At 36.0% G+C, this 15,330-nt stretch overlaps 2 protein-coding genes across 2 annotated transcripts; one reads left to right on the top strand and one right to left on the bottom strand.

Moving 5' to 3' along the window:
- Positions 1–5,647: 5,647 nt before the first annotated feature.
- On the bottom strand, positions 5,648–6,415 carry LOC145577818 (uncharacterized). The gene is made up of 3 exons (XM_081635255.1): positions 6,373–6,415; positions 5,969–6,290; positions 5,648–5,927 (listed from the first exon to the last, which is right to left on the bottom strand). Exons 1-3 carry the CDS (start codon positions 6,413–6,415, stop codon positions 5,648–5,650), a joined length of 645 nt encoding a protein of 214 aa, XP_081491381.1.
- Positions 6,416–10,079: 3,664 nt separating this feature from the next.
- On the top strand, positions 10,080–12,107 carry LOC145577819 (protein FAR-RED IMPAIRED RESPONSE 1-like). The gene is made up of 3 exons (XM_081635256.1): positions 10,080–10,642; positions 11,114–11,464; positions 11,567–12,107. The coding sequence occupies exons 1-3, from the start codon at positions 10,080–10,082 to the stop codon at positions 12,105–12,107; spliced, it is 1,455 nt and encodes a 484-aa protein (XP_081491382.1).
- The last annotated feature ends 3,223 nt before the right edge of the window (positions 12,108–15,330 follow it).

A 15,330-nucleotide genomic window follows, 5' to 3' on the forward strand; every position in this document is an offset into this window, starting at 1 on the left:
AACTTTGCACATTCCACATTCTCCTTATTTTCTAAGGTATCAACAATTGGAATATCTCCCATTGGCAATCCATATGTCATATGAACATCAATTTCATCAAAGAATATTTCTTCTTCTCTTCCCGGTAGCATCAAGCAACATCTTTTGGGATCAAAATTCATAAGAAGTTGTTCTGTCAACCTAGATTCAAATTAAAGGTTTAGAATAAAAAATTCATATAGATTAGAATAGAAATAAAAATAAAAATTAACATAATAATTAAACTTTAGAACATTAATTAGAACCTTATAAGAATTAGAACATAATAGTCAATCTTTAAAACATAAAAATAAAAATAAAACTTAGTGCTAGTGCTTACCAAGAATCGGCATGATGTGGTACATCCAATTTCAAAAAAGCTCCAAATTCAATTTTCTTAATTGCTTCTTTATGCTTATCAGAAAGATTTACCAACACTTGTTTCATCACCTCCTTAGTTGTAACTCTTTGATAAGCTGTTCTCTTATTTTTTTCCTCTTTGATTACTTTGACATCCTCATCCTCATTTTATTTTTCAATCTTTCTTTTCAGAACCACCTGAAAAAAGTAGAACATTAGAAAGAATTTTAAGATAATAAAAACATGAACTTTAGAACATCAGCATAAAGTATAGAACATTAGCATATAATTTAGAATACATGTACTTGTTAAAAACTTATACTTTAGAACATAAGCACATAGTTTACAATGAGTGCATAGTATTAACATGAGCACATAGTTTTATAACATGCACAATTATATCAGATTATAAGAATACAAATTAGGAGAAAAAAGATTTAAATTAGAACATAAACTTTAGAACATAAGTTCATTGTTTAGAACATGTAACTTAGAACATAAGCATATAGGTTATTGTTATAAAAATAAAGTTTAGAACACATGTATATACTTTAATTTAAAACATAAACTTGGAAATGTAAGCATGTAACTTACAAAAATAAAGTTACATATTAATTAAATCATTTACTTTAGAACATAAGCATGAATGTGGAATGTAAACATGGTATTTTTGACATTAGCATATAATTTAGAACATCAACAAATAATTTAGAACCTTTTTTCTATCATCTTTCACGTCCTCTCTTTTATCTTCTTTTTCCTCCAACTTTGGTCCATCCATTTCTTCATTAGTATCATCTTTTTCCTCCAACTTTGGTCCATCCATCTCTTTATTAGTATCATCTTTTTCCTCCAACTTTGGTCCATCATCATTCTCATCATCGTCATCATCTTCTTCTTCCTTTTTTTTTCATTTTTCTAGGTGGTTGAATCCTTGATGGAAGCTTGCTACTTTTTTTTCGTTTTAGACTTTGCACATGTTTCTCAAATTCATCTTTGTTAATTACTTCCGCTTCATTTTCAACAACTTTCCTTTAAAATCAAATATAAATTATTTAGAACATATATTCAAAAGTACTTTAAAACATTGACATGTAATATAAATAATTTCAAACATATATAATAATATTTAGAACATAATAGAAAACTTTAGATCATAATAATAGAAATACTTTAGAACATAATAGAAAACCTTAGAACATAATAGAAATACTTTAAAATATAATAGATATACTTTAGAACATAAGGGAAAACTTTAGAACACAAGGGAAAAATAATACATAAACTTTAATTACCTTTTTCTTCCATAAGTAATTTTATCATCTGGTATAATAGTAATTTCTTCTTCTGTTTTTTCTTCATTTTGGCCTTCCATTTTGCTGCAATTTTAAGAAATCAAAAACATTAGTAACATTCCAACATTAGTAATATATTTTAAACATAGGAATAATTTAGAACATGCTGAAAAATAGTTTAGAACATGCTATGATAGTTATATCACTAACAATTAAGAACACAGCAAGAGGTAAATTTAATATTTGTTCTCTTGTTGCACTAAATTTATACATTATCCAAATAGTACTTGATTATTAATGGTCCACCATTCCCTTGCAGACACCACCATCTCCACTAAGCTACCACCCCATTTGGCCACAACCTAGCCCCACCACCTGATTTCACCCGAAACAAAAGCCCACCACCCAAAAAACCGGGCCACCCCCACTGCCTTAGCCCACCCCTTCACCCGAAACCAAACCCACCACCTGAAAACCCATTCCAACCACCTAAACTATCCCACCCCTTCTCCCGAAACCAACCACACCACCCAAAAACCCAGCCCAACAACCTAAACCGTCCCACCCCCTTCACTCTCTGGTACCCAAAATCCCACCCTAACAACCTAATTCGCTCACCCTCATCCCCAAAAACCACCTACACCACTTTGAAAACCCACCTCACCACAAATTTTTCCCTAAAGTAAGATACAACTTTCTGTATCAAACACCACATTGAGCTTGCTGGTTTCAATCAGTTTACTCGCTGACAATAAGTTGTGTTTAAATTCTTCAATACACAGTGTATTGCGAAGAATCAGTTTGCTTGACATCTTAACTTCTCCTATTTTCTCAACGAACTTGATAGTTCCATCTGGCTGGTTTCTTTAGCAATTTAAGACATAAAAAGGAAAAGGTGTTTTTGTAGCAAAAATCGAACTAATTCGAACAAAAAAAATTCAAATATTGATATTAATTTGCAAAAACGAACTAATTCGAACATAAAAAAATCAACAGATTTATATTGTTCGAACAAAAATCGAACTAATTAATTCGCAAAAATTGAACAAAAATTGAACTAATTAATCTGAAAAAAATTGAACAAAAATCGAAAAGAATAATTCGCAAAAATCGAACAAAAAAATTCGCAAAAATCCAACAAAATAATTCACAAAAAAATTCGAACCCTAAATTTGCAAAACTCGAACTCAAAAAAATCGCACTTGAACAATCATGCTAATTCGAACCAACAAAAATCGCACTTGAACAAAAATCGCACTAAAAAAATGAACCTTAAATTCGAACCCTAAAATCGCAAAAATCATATCGAAAAATCGCAAAATCCAATTTATCATCATGATAATTTCATGAAAATTTGAACAAAATTGAAAAGAAAAACATACTTGAAACGAAAATCCTTCAAATTGCAATTTCTATGGAGATTTTTGGGGGTTTGAGGAGAGAGAAAATGAGAGATGCGTGAGTAAGAGAGAGAAAGTTAGAGGAGAGAGAAAAATTTGGGCGGTGGGTAGGGGGTTAGAGGAGGATACGTGTTCTAATCTAAACCGTTTAAAATAACTTAATCCTACGGCTAAGATGGGTTCTTATATAAGTAGGGTTCTTACCGGATCCCTCCCATATATATATATATATATATATATATATATATATATATATATATATATATAATAGCCCTTATATATATATATATATATATATATATATATATATATATATATATATATATATATATATATATAATAGCCCTTATATATATATATATATATATATATATATATATATATATATATATATATATATATATATATATATATAATAGCCCTTAAACCCTTTTATTTTATTGGGAAATTCTCTTTGGTAAACCTCTAATTTTCTTTTATTTTATTGGGAAATTATCTTTGATAAACCTCTAATTTCCTTTTATTTTATTGGGAAATTATCTTTGATAAACCTCTAATTTTTAAAATTCTCAGTGGTAAATTGCAAAAAAAGTTATTATCCTTGGTAAACTCCATTTAATTAGACTAATCCATTGGTAACATATGATGGTTATTTGGGATTTTAAGCTTAACCATGGTTAACTAATGACCTAATGACAAATTTGACCCTATTAACAAACCTGACTTTTCCTCCAAATCGATTTCCTCCTTCTTATATATCCCTAATTGATTTCCCCCTTTTTATACAAACCATAATTTTCACAATTTTCCCCAATTTCTCTCTGTTATCATGAAGAACACTCGTTCATCTTCCTCGGTTAAGCCAATCACTATGGACGATCGGATTGCTTGGGTCAATCATGTGCGCTGCGATTGTGTTCCCCCCCCCCCCCAAGTTGCTGCAGTGATGGTTTCAGAGACCACGAAGAACCCTAGAAGACTATTTTCAAGAGCACCTTGTTCAACCTCGCGGCGGCACTGAATTCAGGGGCACCGCGCGCCTAGATAGGCGCATGAACACCCCCACCAGAGGAGGACTCACCTCTTTCAAACTGGCGAGGGTTGCGACCAGTCAATGGCGGCATTGCCTTCAACGGCCGATTGCGCCGAGGGACCGGCGGAGGAACTTCTTCTCCTTCCTCAAAATTCACTGGCCTTTTACCTCGATCTCCGGCCATCTCAGTCGTCGGAAAAGTTGAAGGGATTGGAAAAGGGGAAAAATTCGAAAAAAACAAGGGTACGTTGGAAATCAAAGAAAACCGAAGAAACTTCGGGGAAATTTACCTCTATCTAAAGCGGAATTCGCCGATCTTCAAGTTCGGAGCAACGAATTTCTGTTTCGGAGTGCTAATCTCGGACAATAAGCAAAAATTGGAAGTCACACAGCGGTTAACAGCGGAATTTCGTGGAGTTTAAATTAAGTTTGGCAAAGAAATGAGGAGAGAGAGTGGGAAGAGTGGTTTAAATATTTCCAGAAGTGGAATTCTGGGAGTCCGCGCCACTAAAACCCCCACTAACTCACCTTAAACAGCCGTTTAACACATTTCTCTCCATTAAACTTCCCACTAAACCTTCCAACTTCCTTAATTACTTTCTAAACTGCCGTTATTTCACTAATAAATGCCAAATTCAAATTTTAATTAAATCATTTACTTCCCTCCATTTTGCAAGTCAAAACCCGACCCGTCATGCTTCCAAATCGGGGCTGGGGAACAAGTTGTTTGGTTCCAATTTACTCCAATTGGGCCAGTCCATAAATGATTCAATTACAAAGCCCAAGGTCAAAGGTTCAACTCTCCAACCCATTCAAAGTCAAGTCAGAGGCCCGGTCAACGTGGCAAGCCTACTTGGCTTAAGGCTCATTTCTCCCATTATGCTAAGGTATAAAACCAATCAATCCTCTCTCTCTACATTCATTCACTTCAAGCCTCAAAGCAATTAATACTCTTGCATAGCTCTCTCTCTCTCTCTCTAAACACTGTACTGACTTCATCATCAAAGGGGCCTTCCTCGGCACAACCCCCGAGGCCAGTTTACGTGTGTTTGTTGTGCAGGTAATCCTCGGCCCAGTCATCACTTGGACCGAGTTCATTCTTCAGCCCACTACAAATGACCTATCCGAAGGTCCCGTTGTTTTCACCCGAAACAAGGGGTATGAATTAAAACTGATGTACTTGGTTATGCAAATGGTTGAATAAAATTGGTACTACTACTTTTGTGCACAATGAATGAGTTTTTGCAATGTCTTTACTTAATAATAATGTTGATATTTCATTGATTTGTCAAAAGCAAAACATTACATCAACCCATAAGCTGTCCAAAAAACACACCATATGAATGTGTGACGCATACAGTTAACTAAGAAGCAAAATAACTGTCTTAATACTTAAAAATCCATGCACTGTTTTGAACAATTTTTCTAAAGACACTAAGATACAAGATGTGATGCTGAGACACCTCCCTTAGCTTTCTTTGACCTTGGTGAGACTCTTAATGGTTGTGATGATGATGCCATTGTTGCTGGTTCTGGTTGGCTCATTGATACCCTTTTTTCTGCTTTTTTGCTTGCTTTTCTTTGGGGTGAGCAGTTGAGGTTTCACCTAAGGAAGCCTTTTCTTTTCCAGTCAAGCCACCATAGCATGTTTGTGAGTTATGCCTAAATTGTTGGCATTTTCCACACCTTACAGTCCTGGACCTCTTCCCTTTTGCTTGCTCACCTTCTTCCCTCTTCTTGTTCCTAGCAGGTCTTCCTATTCCTCTTTTCATTGCTGGTGAGGCAATCTCTGGATAATTGTTGTCAGGCATTGCTCTACATCTGGTATGCCCTTAATAGAGTTGGCATAAGCCAGTTTGTACCTTCTGACAGAGTACCACTCACTGATGTAGGTCCTAGGGTCTTGATTTTCATGAAAGATGGCCCTTATAGCATGTTTACAGGGCAATCCAGTCAGTTTCCAAGCATTACATACACATGTCTTTTCCCTTAGGTTGACAGGAAGCATAAATTTCCCATCAAGTACTTCAAATTCTCCATCTCTAGATTTCAAACACTTGCATGTCCTTGATTCATGGCTAATAACTTGCAGCCTTTTCATGATATTAGGGCAAACATCATCTCTCCAGCTCTCACATGCCTCCCTTCTGGTTGTCATTCTAACCATAGTTAGTCTTCTAATACCTGCGGTAACAGTGATGACAACAGATCAGCATTGGGACTACAAATTAACACTAAATCAAATTAGGCAGGGCTAGTTAATTACCTTTAAGCAGAGTCAGCACTAGTCTGCATCTATCAATGCCCATGGTAGCATTGAAGTTTTCAACAAAGTTTGATTCTTTGCTATTTGTAGACACCCAAATGTGTCTCCCCAAAACCAAACCCAGTGATAAATACCTTTCACGTCACTTGATTATCGAACGAAGTGAAAGTGTGAAAAGTCTAGTGATGCAGTTGTTTTTATTAAAATATCTCTCTTTCTGTTTTTGAAAATATTTCTTTTTATACTCTATTTATGAAAATAGCCAGTCCAATTTAGTTTAGTCCATGATAAGGGTCCAATAATAGTGTAGTTAGATCAGGCTCGAAAACAGTTTTCCAACGATATATTATAAGCCCAATTCCGATGAATAATGAGGAAGTTATGGCCTAAATACTAAATTGGGCTCGAAATAAATTTTATATGCGGCTCAATGATCTAGAGGAGGGCCTATTAATTATTATTCCTAAAGTTATTAGGATTGATTTTAATCTTCTAGAATATCTAGGAGGTTCTTTTAAATTCTAATGGAATTAGGATTGATAATTATTATTTTAAAGAGTTTTATTTGGAATAAAATAAGTGTTTTATGATAAATCCGATTTTAATTTGATAAACACGGAATTTGCTGCTCAATCATATTAAGAAAAGGATTCCGTACAAAGCGCGTTTTATCTTTTAATTAGCGCCAAATGTCAGAGTTTGTCGCCTGGCGCTAATGTATGTCGCCTAGCGCCGGTGCTTGTCGCATGGCGACAGATGCCAGTTTTATTCCGTATTGAACTTGAAGTATTTTCTATCGTTTTTGGACTGTTTTCCTATGAATAGGGTCCTAGACCTCCGTTTCTAATCATTCACAACCATCTAATTCTATTCTCTCTCTAAAAGCTAGAAGCTTTCTCTCTCTTCTTTTTCTAAACCTTCACTCATACAAAATTCCGCATTCACAAGCTCTAGACACACCTAGCCAAGTTCGAAGGTACCTTCGCCCTAGACGTGAAAGGTTTATAATTCCTGAGGGTTTGGTCCCAAATCCCTATTTCAATTATTTGATTTAATTGTTTGTTTTATTATTTTCCTTGAAGTTACTAACGCGTGTATTTTTTTATTAGAAAGAGATACGAGGCATCCAAATAAGTAATTTAATTGTTATTCTTTTGATATAGAAATCATGCTTTAATTATTTTGATTCCTAGTATCATGTTAGGATGTCTTTATGATTCCTAGTATCATGTTTAGGGTAATAACTAATATTTCTAATATCATGCATGTTTCTATGATGCTTCCTATTCTTTCCTAATATCATGTTAGACTCATGTTAGGGATAAAGATTTGATCCTTAATGTTTAGTGACATGCTAGGATTTGTTATTAATCTTGTTATTATCATGCCTAGGATCTTGCTAATAATATTATTATGCTTTAATGAGATTGAGGTTATTATTATGATGATGATTGTGATGTTGCTTGATATTATTATTGTTATTGCTTGATCACGCCCTTTCTTGCAGGATTAAAGGGAATTTGTACTTGTAATCACGCTTAATAAGATAATGAGGAGACCCCCATTATTCTTCATGAGAAACGAACTTTGTTTCTCTAGTGGCATTATTGAAAATTTCTCCAACTTTTTACCTTGTTGGAATGCTAACTGACTATAGCTGGGGACATGGTTACCTGGCAAGTAATGTTGACTTTGGTAACTTGACGAACGTTTTCTTCTCAACTGGGACCACGCAGTAAACCCAAAAAAACAAAAGAATGCTACTTCTCTATATCAATGGCGAGAGGAGATAACTCACATTCTCGTTGGTGATTCCAGATCCGGCTTAGCTGATGCTCTGTGGCGATTTCCAGTCTTAAATATCTGTGAATGGAAGTAGAGGTTAGTCAATTGGTTTAATGTTGGTCATTGTTTTATTGCAGTAATATATCCGTTCTAGGGTTTATGAAGTTGGGTTCTGCTAATTTGTAAGGAGTACCGAATGCAGCAGATTTTGTTAATTGAACTATAAATTGTGAATTAAATTGCAAATATTAGGGTTCGTTTGGCATCACCGTGGTTTTCTGTTTTTTGGTTTTTTGTTTTTTAAAAGTATATTTTATATGTCACATAATGAATTAAAAATTATTTAGACTTATTAAAATCATGATAATTTTGAAAACTGATAACAGAAAAGTGGAAACACCTTTTTCTTGTTTCCTGCTTTTGGTTTTTAGTTTTCAAAAAAACAGGAAACTGAAAACAAAAAATGATGCCAAACAAGCCCTTAGTTAGTGGTTGATATATTGTTTGGAGTTTGGTTGTTCGGAAATCGCAGATTTTTGTAATTGGACCTAAATTTGTGAATTAAATTGCATATATTATTTGGAAATTGGTTGATGTAGTTAGTGGTGTAATTTGTTCTCTGTGATTTTACCTGATTGTTCTTTAAATATCGATTGTGAAAATTTGGTTTTGATTTGTTTGTAAAATTGAAAAATATAGTGCTAAATATGTCAATTTGGTTTCGTTTGGAAAAATTGTGTTGCTTATGAATGTGAAAATTGAATTGCTGCATTGAAGTAACCTGGAAGATTGAATAGCTGAAAATTGAATTGATTTGAGGCTGTAGCATCTGTATTTTGTTAATTGGCTGGCATGTTAAGATTGCTACTGTTTCAGTTGCACCTTTGGTTATTAGAAATTGTTTGTTTCTGTTGCACCTCTGACATGGTAGAATTTGCTAGTTTCTTTGTTGAATCTGTCTTGTTAATTTTGCTCACCTGCACCTTGTTGTTAGAGTCACATAATTTTTGGTCTTGCTAAGATTGCTAAAGTTTAAGTTGGAATGTGAATCTATGTTGTTTTGTTGTGTGTGAAGGAGTAAAAGGTTGTTATGGGGACTGATATTTTTGACACGGAAATGGAACCGGTTATAGGGGGCATTGAGGTTGGTGTTGTTGATCGGGGCAGTGGAGTTAAGTTTAGGAATAGTATCGATGTGGAGTGGAAGATGTGGAGGTTGAAGATGTAGAGGGTGAAGGCATAGAAGATATAGTAGTTGAGGATGGTGTAGTTGACACTGATAATGTCACTGGGCATGGTGGTCAAACTGATGACTTGAATGCAGCTTCTGTTAGGTATTTATCCCCCATGAAAACAATTCATACGACACACACACAGTTGTTGGTAGCAACCAAATGATTGTACTCACAGTTGAGGAGCCTAAGCTTGGGATGGTATTTAGGTCTTGGCAAGAAATTGAAGCCTACTATAAGGAGTATGCTGAGTAGATGGGGTTTGGGGTGACAAGGGTGCAGGGATTAAATTCTAAGCAAGACAAGAGTAAGATAATTGCTACCACGTGGAAGTGTGAGTGTTGGGGAAAACCCAACATGAGGGCTAGGAGGGAAGCTAAAAAGAGGGCAAAGGCAATGGGAGTTGGAGGTTCAGGGGGATTAGTTGAAGGTGCCGTATATGAGAATGAGTTGAGTCGTGCGAAGCGGACTTTAAAAAAGTGTGAATGTTTGGCCCGAATTTATGCTAGTCTTAATGAAGATGGTGCTTGGGAATTGAAGACTGTGCACTTAGAGCATAATCACTTGATAGGTCCGGCTCAAGCAAAGCTTGTCAAGGACTATCGCAGGAAGCACATCACCTCAAAGGTAAAGAAGAGGTTGATGGATTAGTATGAACAAGGTGTGCCGATATCTCAAATACACGGGTGCATGGCAACTGAGCGAAATGGAGTGAATAACATGCCGTTCACTGTCAAAGATATACAACATGAGGTCTACAAGGCTAGGCGATTGAAGATGGTTGGAGGTGACGTAGTGGCAATAATGGAGTTTTTTGGAAAAATGCAAGCCGACAACCAAATTTTTTTCCATGCACAACGTTTAGATGAGGAGGGGAGGCTTAAGGATGTGTTGTGGGTGGATGCTAGAAGTAGAGTAGCTTATGAGGACTTTGGTGATGTGGTTTGTTTTGACACAACGTACCTAACAAATGAGTACGAGTTCCCTTTTGTTAACTTTGTTGGTGTGAACCACCATGGGCAAACGTTGTTGTTGGGATGTACACTTATTTCACATGAAGATTGTGATACTCTTGAATGGATATTCCGGCAGTGGCTAGCATGCATGAACAACCGAGCTCCTCAAGCCATTTTGACTGATCAAGCGGCAGCCATGCGGAGGCCCCTACTTGAAGTCATACCAAACACTATTCATCGTTGGTGCATATGGCATATTATGAGCAAGATCCCTGAAAAACTTGGCAAGTGTGCACGGTTAGTTTTTTTATTAACCCTGTTTAACTATTTAATAAGGATATGTTTCTGTTGCTTGTGAAATTTGATTGACTGTTCTACTGTGATTGTCATGATCAACTTGATAAATATGGCTATAGTTTGTTCTGCCTGACTGCATTTCAAATATCTTTAATGTAGTATGCCATTTCAAATATCTTCAATGTACACTGTCTAACTATGATTAGTTTATATGTGGTGTTGTACCTGCCATGTTGTGTTCCTGCTGTGTTTGTTCCTAGGATTAATTACAACTGACCCCCCCACCTATGATATGTATTTTCCTGCCTTGTCACCAATGATGTCATATCATCCTAGTAGTTCATGTAAAGATGCCTGTGTTCTTGCTCATGGCATATATTCCTGCATTTGTGTCTCTTGTGTTAAGTGCTTGTGTCTGCCCGGTCATATTTAATAAGAGGCGTTATTCTGTCTCAATTTGTATTTGATTAGTTACCAAGAATTTGTTAACCCTCTAAAAGAGGTGGTGTACGAGAGTTTTACCCCCGTGGAGTTCCATGACCAATGGGCAGAGCTTATATTCGAGTATAAGTTGGAGGACAATGAATGGCTGCAAACCCTCCACAAAGAGATTTATATGTGGGTGCCGTCTTACATGAAGGAGTTCTTTTGGGCTGGTATGAAGACCACACAAAGGGTAGAGAGCATACATCGGTTTTTCGATGGCTATGTGAACCGCAAAACCAAACTTCATGAGTTCCCTCAAAAGTATTGCATGGCGTTGGACAAATGGCTTCAAGATGAGGTGAGTGCAGATGACCGTTGCTCAAAGTATCTGAGAAGGTTAGTTAGTGGGTTTAAGATTGAAAAAATCTTTCGAAAGTTAGACACAGACAACAAGTTCTAAGAAGTTCAAAAAGAGTGTTCGAGGATGATGTATTGCAGCATTCGAGAGGAGAGGGTTTTGTCTGAAAGCCATATTCATTATTTGGTGCGGGATCGTGTATGGATTGTACCTCTCGGTGCTAGTGAGGATATAATTATAGATAGGCGAAGAATCTATAGTGTTTCATTCTTTCCGATCACAAAGGAGGTGCAATGTGAATGTAGAATGTTCGAGACACATGGCATACTTTGCAAACACTCCATTAGGATCCTCGATGAAAATGATGTGCAAGATCTTCCGGAAAAGTACATTTTATCACGCTGGCAGAAGGACATTCCCCGGAAGCACACAAGGGTCAAGGTTACAGATCATGATCCCGACGAGACGGATTATGTGAAGAGATTTGACAAGATGATGAAAAAATTTGAGCCTTTATGTGAAACCGCTGCGATGGTGAACGATGAAACGGTCCAGATCGTAATTGAAGCACTCTCGAAACTTCAAGCAGCAGTTAACGAGTGTAGGGACAAGAAGCTTGAAGAAAATGTTCCTGTAGTGAGCACACTCTCATCAGTAGGAGAAGATGGAACAACCTCCTAAGTTCAGAACTCTATTCATTCTGATCACGAAACTTGTCCACCTTCAATGGACCCTGTTATCAAAGATCCTGTTATTAAGAAAAGGCAAAAGGGAAGGCCAAAGGGTTCAAGGCACAAAAGAATGGCTGAAACCGGGTACAAGAACGCTAACACTAACAAGAAGCCCAAACATGTAAGTGCAGCCCTGAACACTGACAACTATTATACAATCTTTTACTAACTCTCTGAGAAATGTTGTTTTTGATATTTTGTCGTAGGGTGGTGTAGGAGATGATGCAACTGCTAATGCTGAAACTGGGAACAAGAAGACCAATAGTAAGAAGAAGGCCGGTCATGTAAGTGTTTTTGTTAACCGTGAACATCAACTAAAGCTATTACACCTTGAACCCTGTGGTCACTGCCTGAATATTGTAATTGTTCTGTAACTGCTAATGATCTGGAACAGGATGCAAATGGTAAGAATCAGGAAACAGGTTCTGGGGTAGTTGTGAGGGGGAAAGGCAGAAAAGGTACTACAATCAGGGGAAAGGCAAAAATTGCTAAGGGAAAGAGTAAGCATACTAAAGCTAAGGGACAGAATGCAACTAAGGGACATTCCAATGCATTCAAGGGAAAGCTACTGGTAAGGGACATAAGATAATATATTTAAGGTTTAAAATTCACATTATATGGTATTAATCTAATTTAAAACACATAACATGCCCGGGTGAAGCGAAAACGGCTCGATGAGTTGCTGGGATAATGGAGACCTGACAAATTTGCCCTTTTGAGGTTCTGCTGGAACGATTAGTAAATGATGTCCTTTTGTTAGCATGTGATCAGTTTGTGACGTTCTTAAGGTTATGCAACCAAGATCAGTTAGTAATGTATTTCTGGTTAAGCTAGCACTGAGTAGGTACTTGTATTATGCCTTGTTATTGGCTTTTTATGGTGATCAATTTGTGTTTTGTAAACTGAATGGTTATGTTAGTCATACCCAAACATTATAAGCTCTAGGTGGCGTGTTAGAATGCGTATTGTTTGATGGATTGATGTTGATTTTTTTTTTTTTTTTTTTTTTTTTTTTTTTTTTTTTTTTTATGGTATGTATTTATTTTTGGACAAATTTTTTTATGGTATTTATTTTTTTTTGGACAATGGTGTTTGTTTTGATTTTAAAGGTTTGTGTGTTATTGGTCATCTTTACAGGTTCGCAAATTTACAGGTTTTTGAATTTAAGGGTTTTTTAAGTAAAGGTTTGTGTGTTACATGTTATTAAAAGTTTGTGTGTCACATGTTTGTGCCTTTTTATAATTTTCACAAAAATTGGTTAGTCATTGCTTGAATGTGTCTTCATAATCAAAGTTTTATACGTATGTAGATCTCTTTCTTTGTAAATTACTTTTCCAACTAACTTTCAGAAGCAAGTAGGTTCCCTTACCCACATTATAAAGTTTTGTTATTGAGTTTTGTTTTTTTTTTTCGTGGAAATATTTAATTTGAGGAAAAACAAATAGTTTATGAGGAACGTTGTATTTAATTTTATTAAAAAAAGTCTTTTTTCACTTTTGGAAATATGTGTACTCTGAGTTAATTGAAGTAAATCCAAAGTTTTTTTTTTGTAAAAGTTTTTTTTTCTTCTTTTGGAACTACTGTGAGTACAATATTACTTGAAACTTTTGTTATGATTACTATTTAACTAAACCAATGTTTTGGTAAATATATTATTTGAGGAAAAAGAAAATGTTTTGAGGAACTTTTCTTTATTTTAAAGCCTATCTAATCAAAGTTTTTTTTCTCCTTTTTGGAAATTTGTGTGGTTGCATAAGTTATCGAAGTTCCTTTTCTTTTTTTTTTTTTTGGGAAATATGGGTTTGCTTAGCTAATTATTAAATTGGGCCAACCCATCTTTCATGTGCGTGGACTTATTAAATCAATATGGCAACCCAACTACTGTTACAATGCTTTTATAATCAGATTTATAATAGGGGTTATATCACATTTACTAATATAATACTAATAACAGCTTAAATAAAAAACACAATACGTGATTCTCACCTCACATTTATAACATAATACTTCATTCATAATTCATTAATCAACCTAATATATTACAAGAGTGGCTGATTATGAAAAACACCATGTCTTCCTAATATATTATATGAGTGCGATTGATCTTGCCCACCACCACTGGGGGTTCCAGTCCTACAAAAGACAATTGACAGCCCAATTCAACCTTCAAAGAAGACATGGACATACCCTTAACAACAGAAATTAACTTAAACAACCCTATTTAACTTAGACAACCTAGACAAACATAAACAACAAATAAAATGACTGAAAACTTCATAACACTTATCAACTTAATTGATTCTTCATGACTCCCATGACAAGGACAAAAAAACTCTTACAACAACTCGATTTTGGACTAAATGTTTGTCCAACAAAACACTTCGTCACCATTCCTTAGACCCACACCACTAACAGTCATAGTTGGTTTCACAAGCAGATTCTCATGGATCATTGTGATGTGGTCAGGTTCCACCTCAATTTCATCAGCCCAGGTCTTGAAAAGAACATCCATTTGCTCATCCACGTGTACAATCACCGTCTTCCTGCGAGGACGGGTTCGAACCTCGCGAAGGTACACCAGCGTCGTGCGCACGTCCATGTTGTCCTCCTCGTTCTGGACCATAACATCAAACGTAACCATCGTTGATAAATTTGTGTACATGGCACAAAACAATTACATTTTTATAAAAAAATACGAATAAATACATTTACCTGACCACGCACAAACAGGATAGACCCTGTGTGAACTGCGGCACGAATAGGAGTGTCACTCAAGCGAATGATGCCATGAACATTCCTTATAGTGATCTCATCAGTTGTGCGGTCCACCTTCTCTGCATAGTTGGAGTAAATTTGGCTGAAATCCTCATTGAGGGCAAGGGTGTACTCAACTCCTGGGTCCCTTACAACAAGCTACGAACCGTAAAAGTTATCCTGGGGATAATACACACGGGGAGGTTGAGTTCCTCATGAGCAACATGGGGTGGGGTTTGCCTCTCACCAGCCACCTCCACAGTTCCTTGTGGCTTGATTGTGACATCATCAATCACAACAGGCCCGTCATCTTCATTTTCCTTGAGTGTAGCAGCTCGTGCTTGAAGGGCCAAGGATCTGCCAACAACAAACATGGCCAGAAGACTATGACGACCGAGTTGGGTTCTTGCTCGCTTTGG

The sequence above is a fragment of the Chenopodium album genome, chromosome 14 (genome assembly GCF_948465745.1).
Source record: "Chenopodium album chromosome 14, dcCheAlbu1.1, whole genome shotgun sequence".
Lineage (NCBI taxonomy): Eukaryota > Viridiplantae > Streptophyta > Magnoliopsida > Caryophyllales > Amaranthaceae > Chenopodium > Chenopodium album.

What these genes read in the sequence shown, in the direction of transcription:
- LOC145577819 (XM_081635256.1), top strand. Translation starts at nt 10,080, where the DNA reads ATGGCAACTGAGCGAAATGGAGTGAATAACATGCCGTTCACTGTCAAA. An exon ending in AAACTTGGCAAGTGTGCACG is followed by an intron (nt 10,643 to 11,113) that starts GTTAGTTTTTTT and finishes GTATTTGATTAG; the next exon opens with TTACCAAGAATTTGTTAACC. An exon ending in TGCTCAAAGTATCTGAGAAG is followed by an intron (nt 11,465 to 11,566) that starts GTTAGTTAGTGG and finishes GATGTATTGCAG; the next exon opens with CATTCGAGAGGAGAGGGTTT.
- LOC145577818 (XM_081635255.1), bottom strand. Translation starts at nt 6,415, where the DNA reads ATGGGCATTGATAGATGCAGACTAGTGCTGACTCTGCTTAAAG. An exon ending in AGTGCTGACTCTGCTTAAAG is followed by an intron (nt 6,291 to 6,372) that starts GTAATTAACTAG and finishes CTGTTACCGCAG; the next exon opens with GTATTAGAAGACTAACTATG. An exon ending in GAGTGGTACTCTGTCAGAAG is followed by an intron (nt 5,928 to 5,968) that starts GTACAAACTGGC and finishes AGGGCATACCAG; the next exon opens with ATGTAGAGCAATGCCTGACA.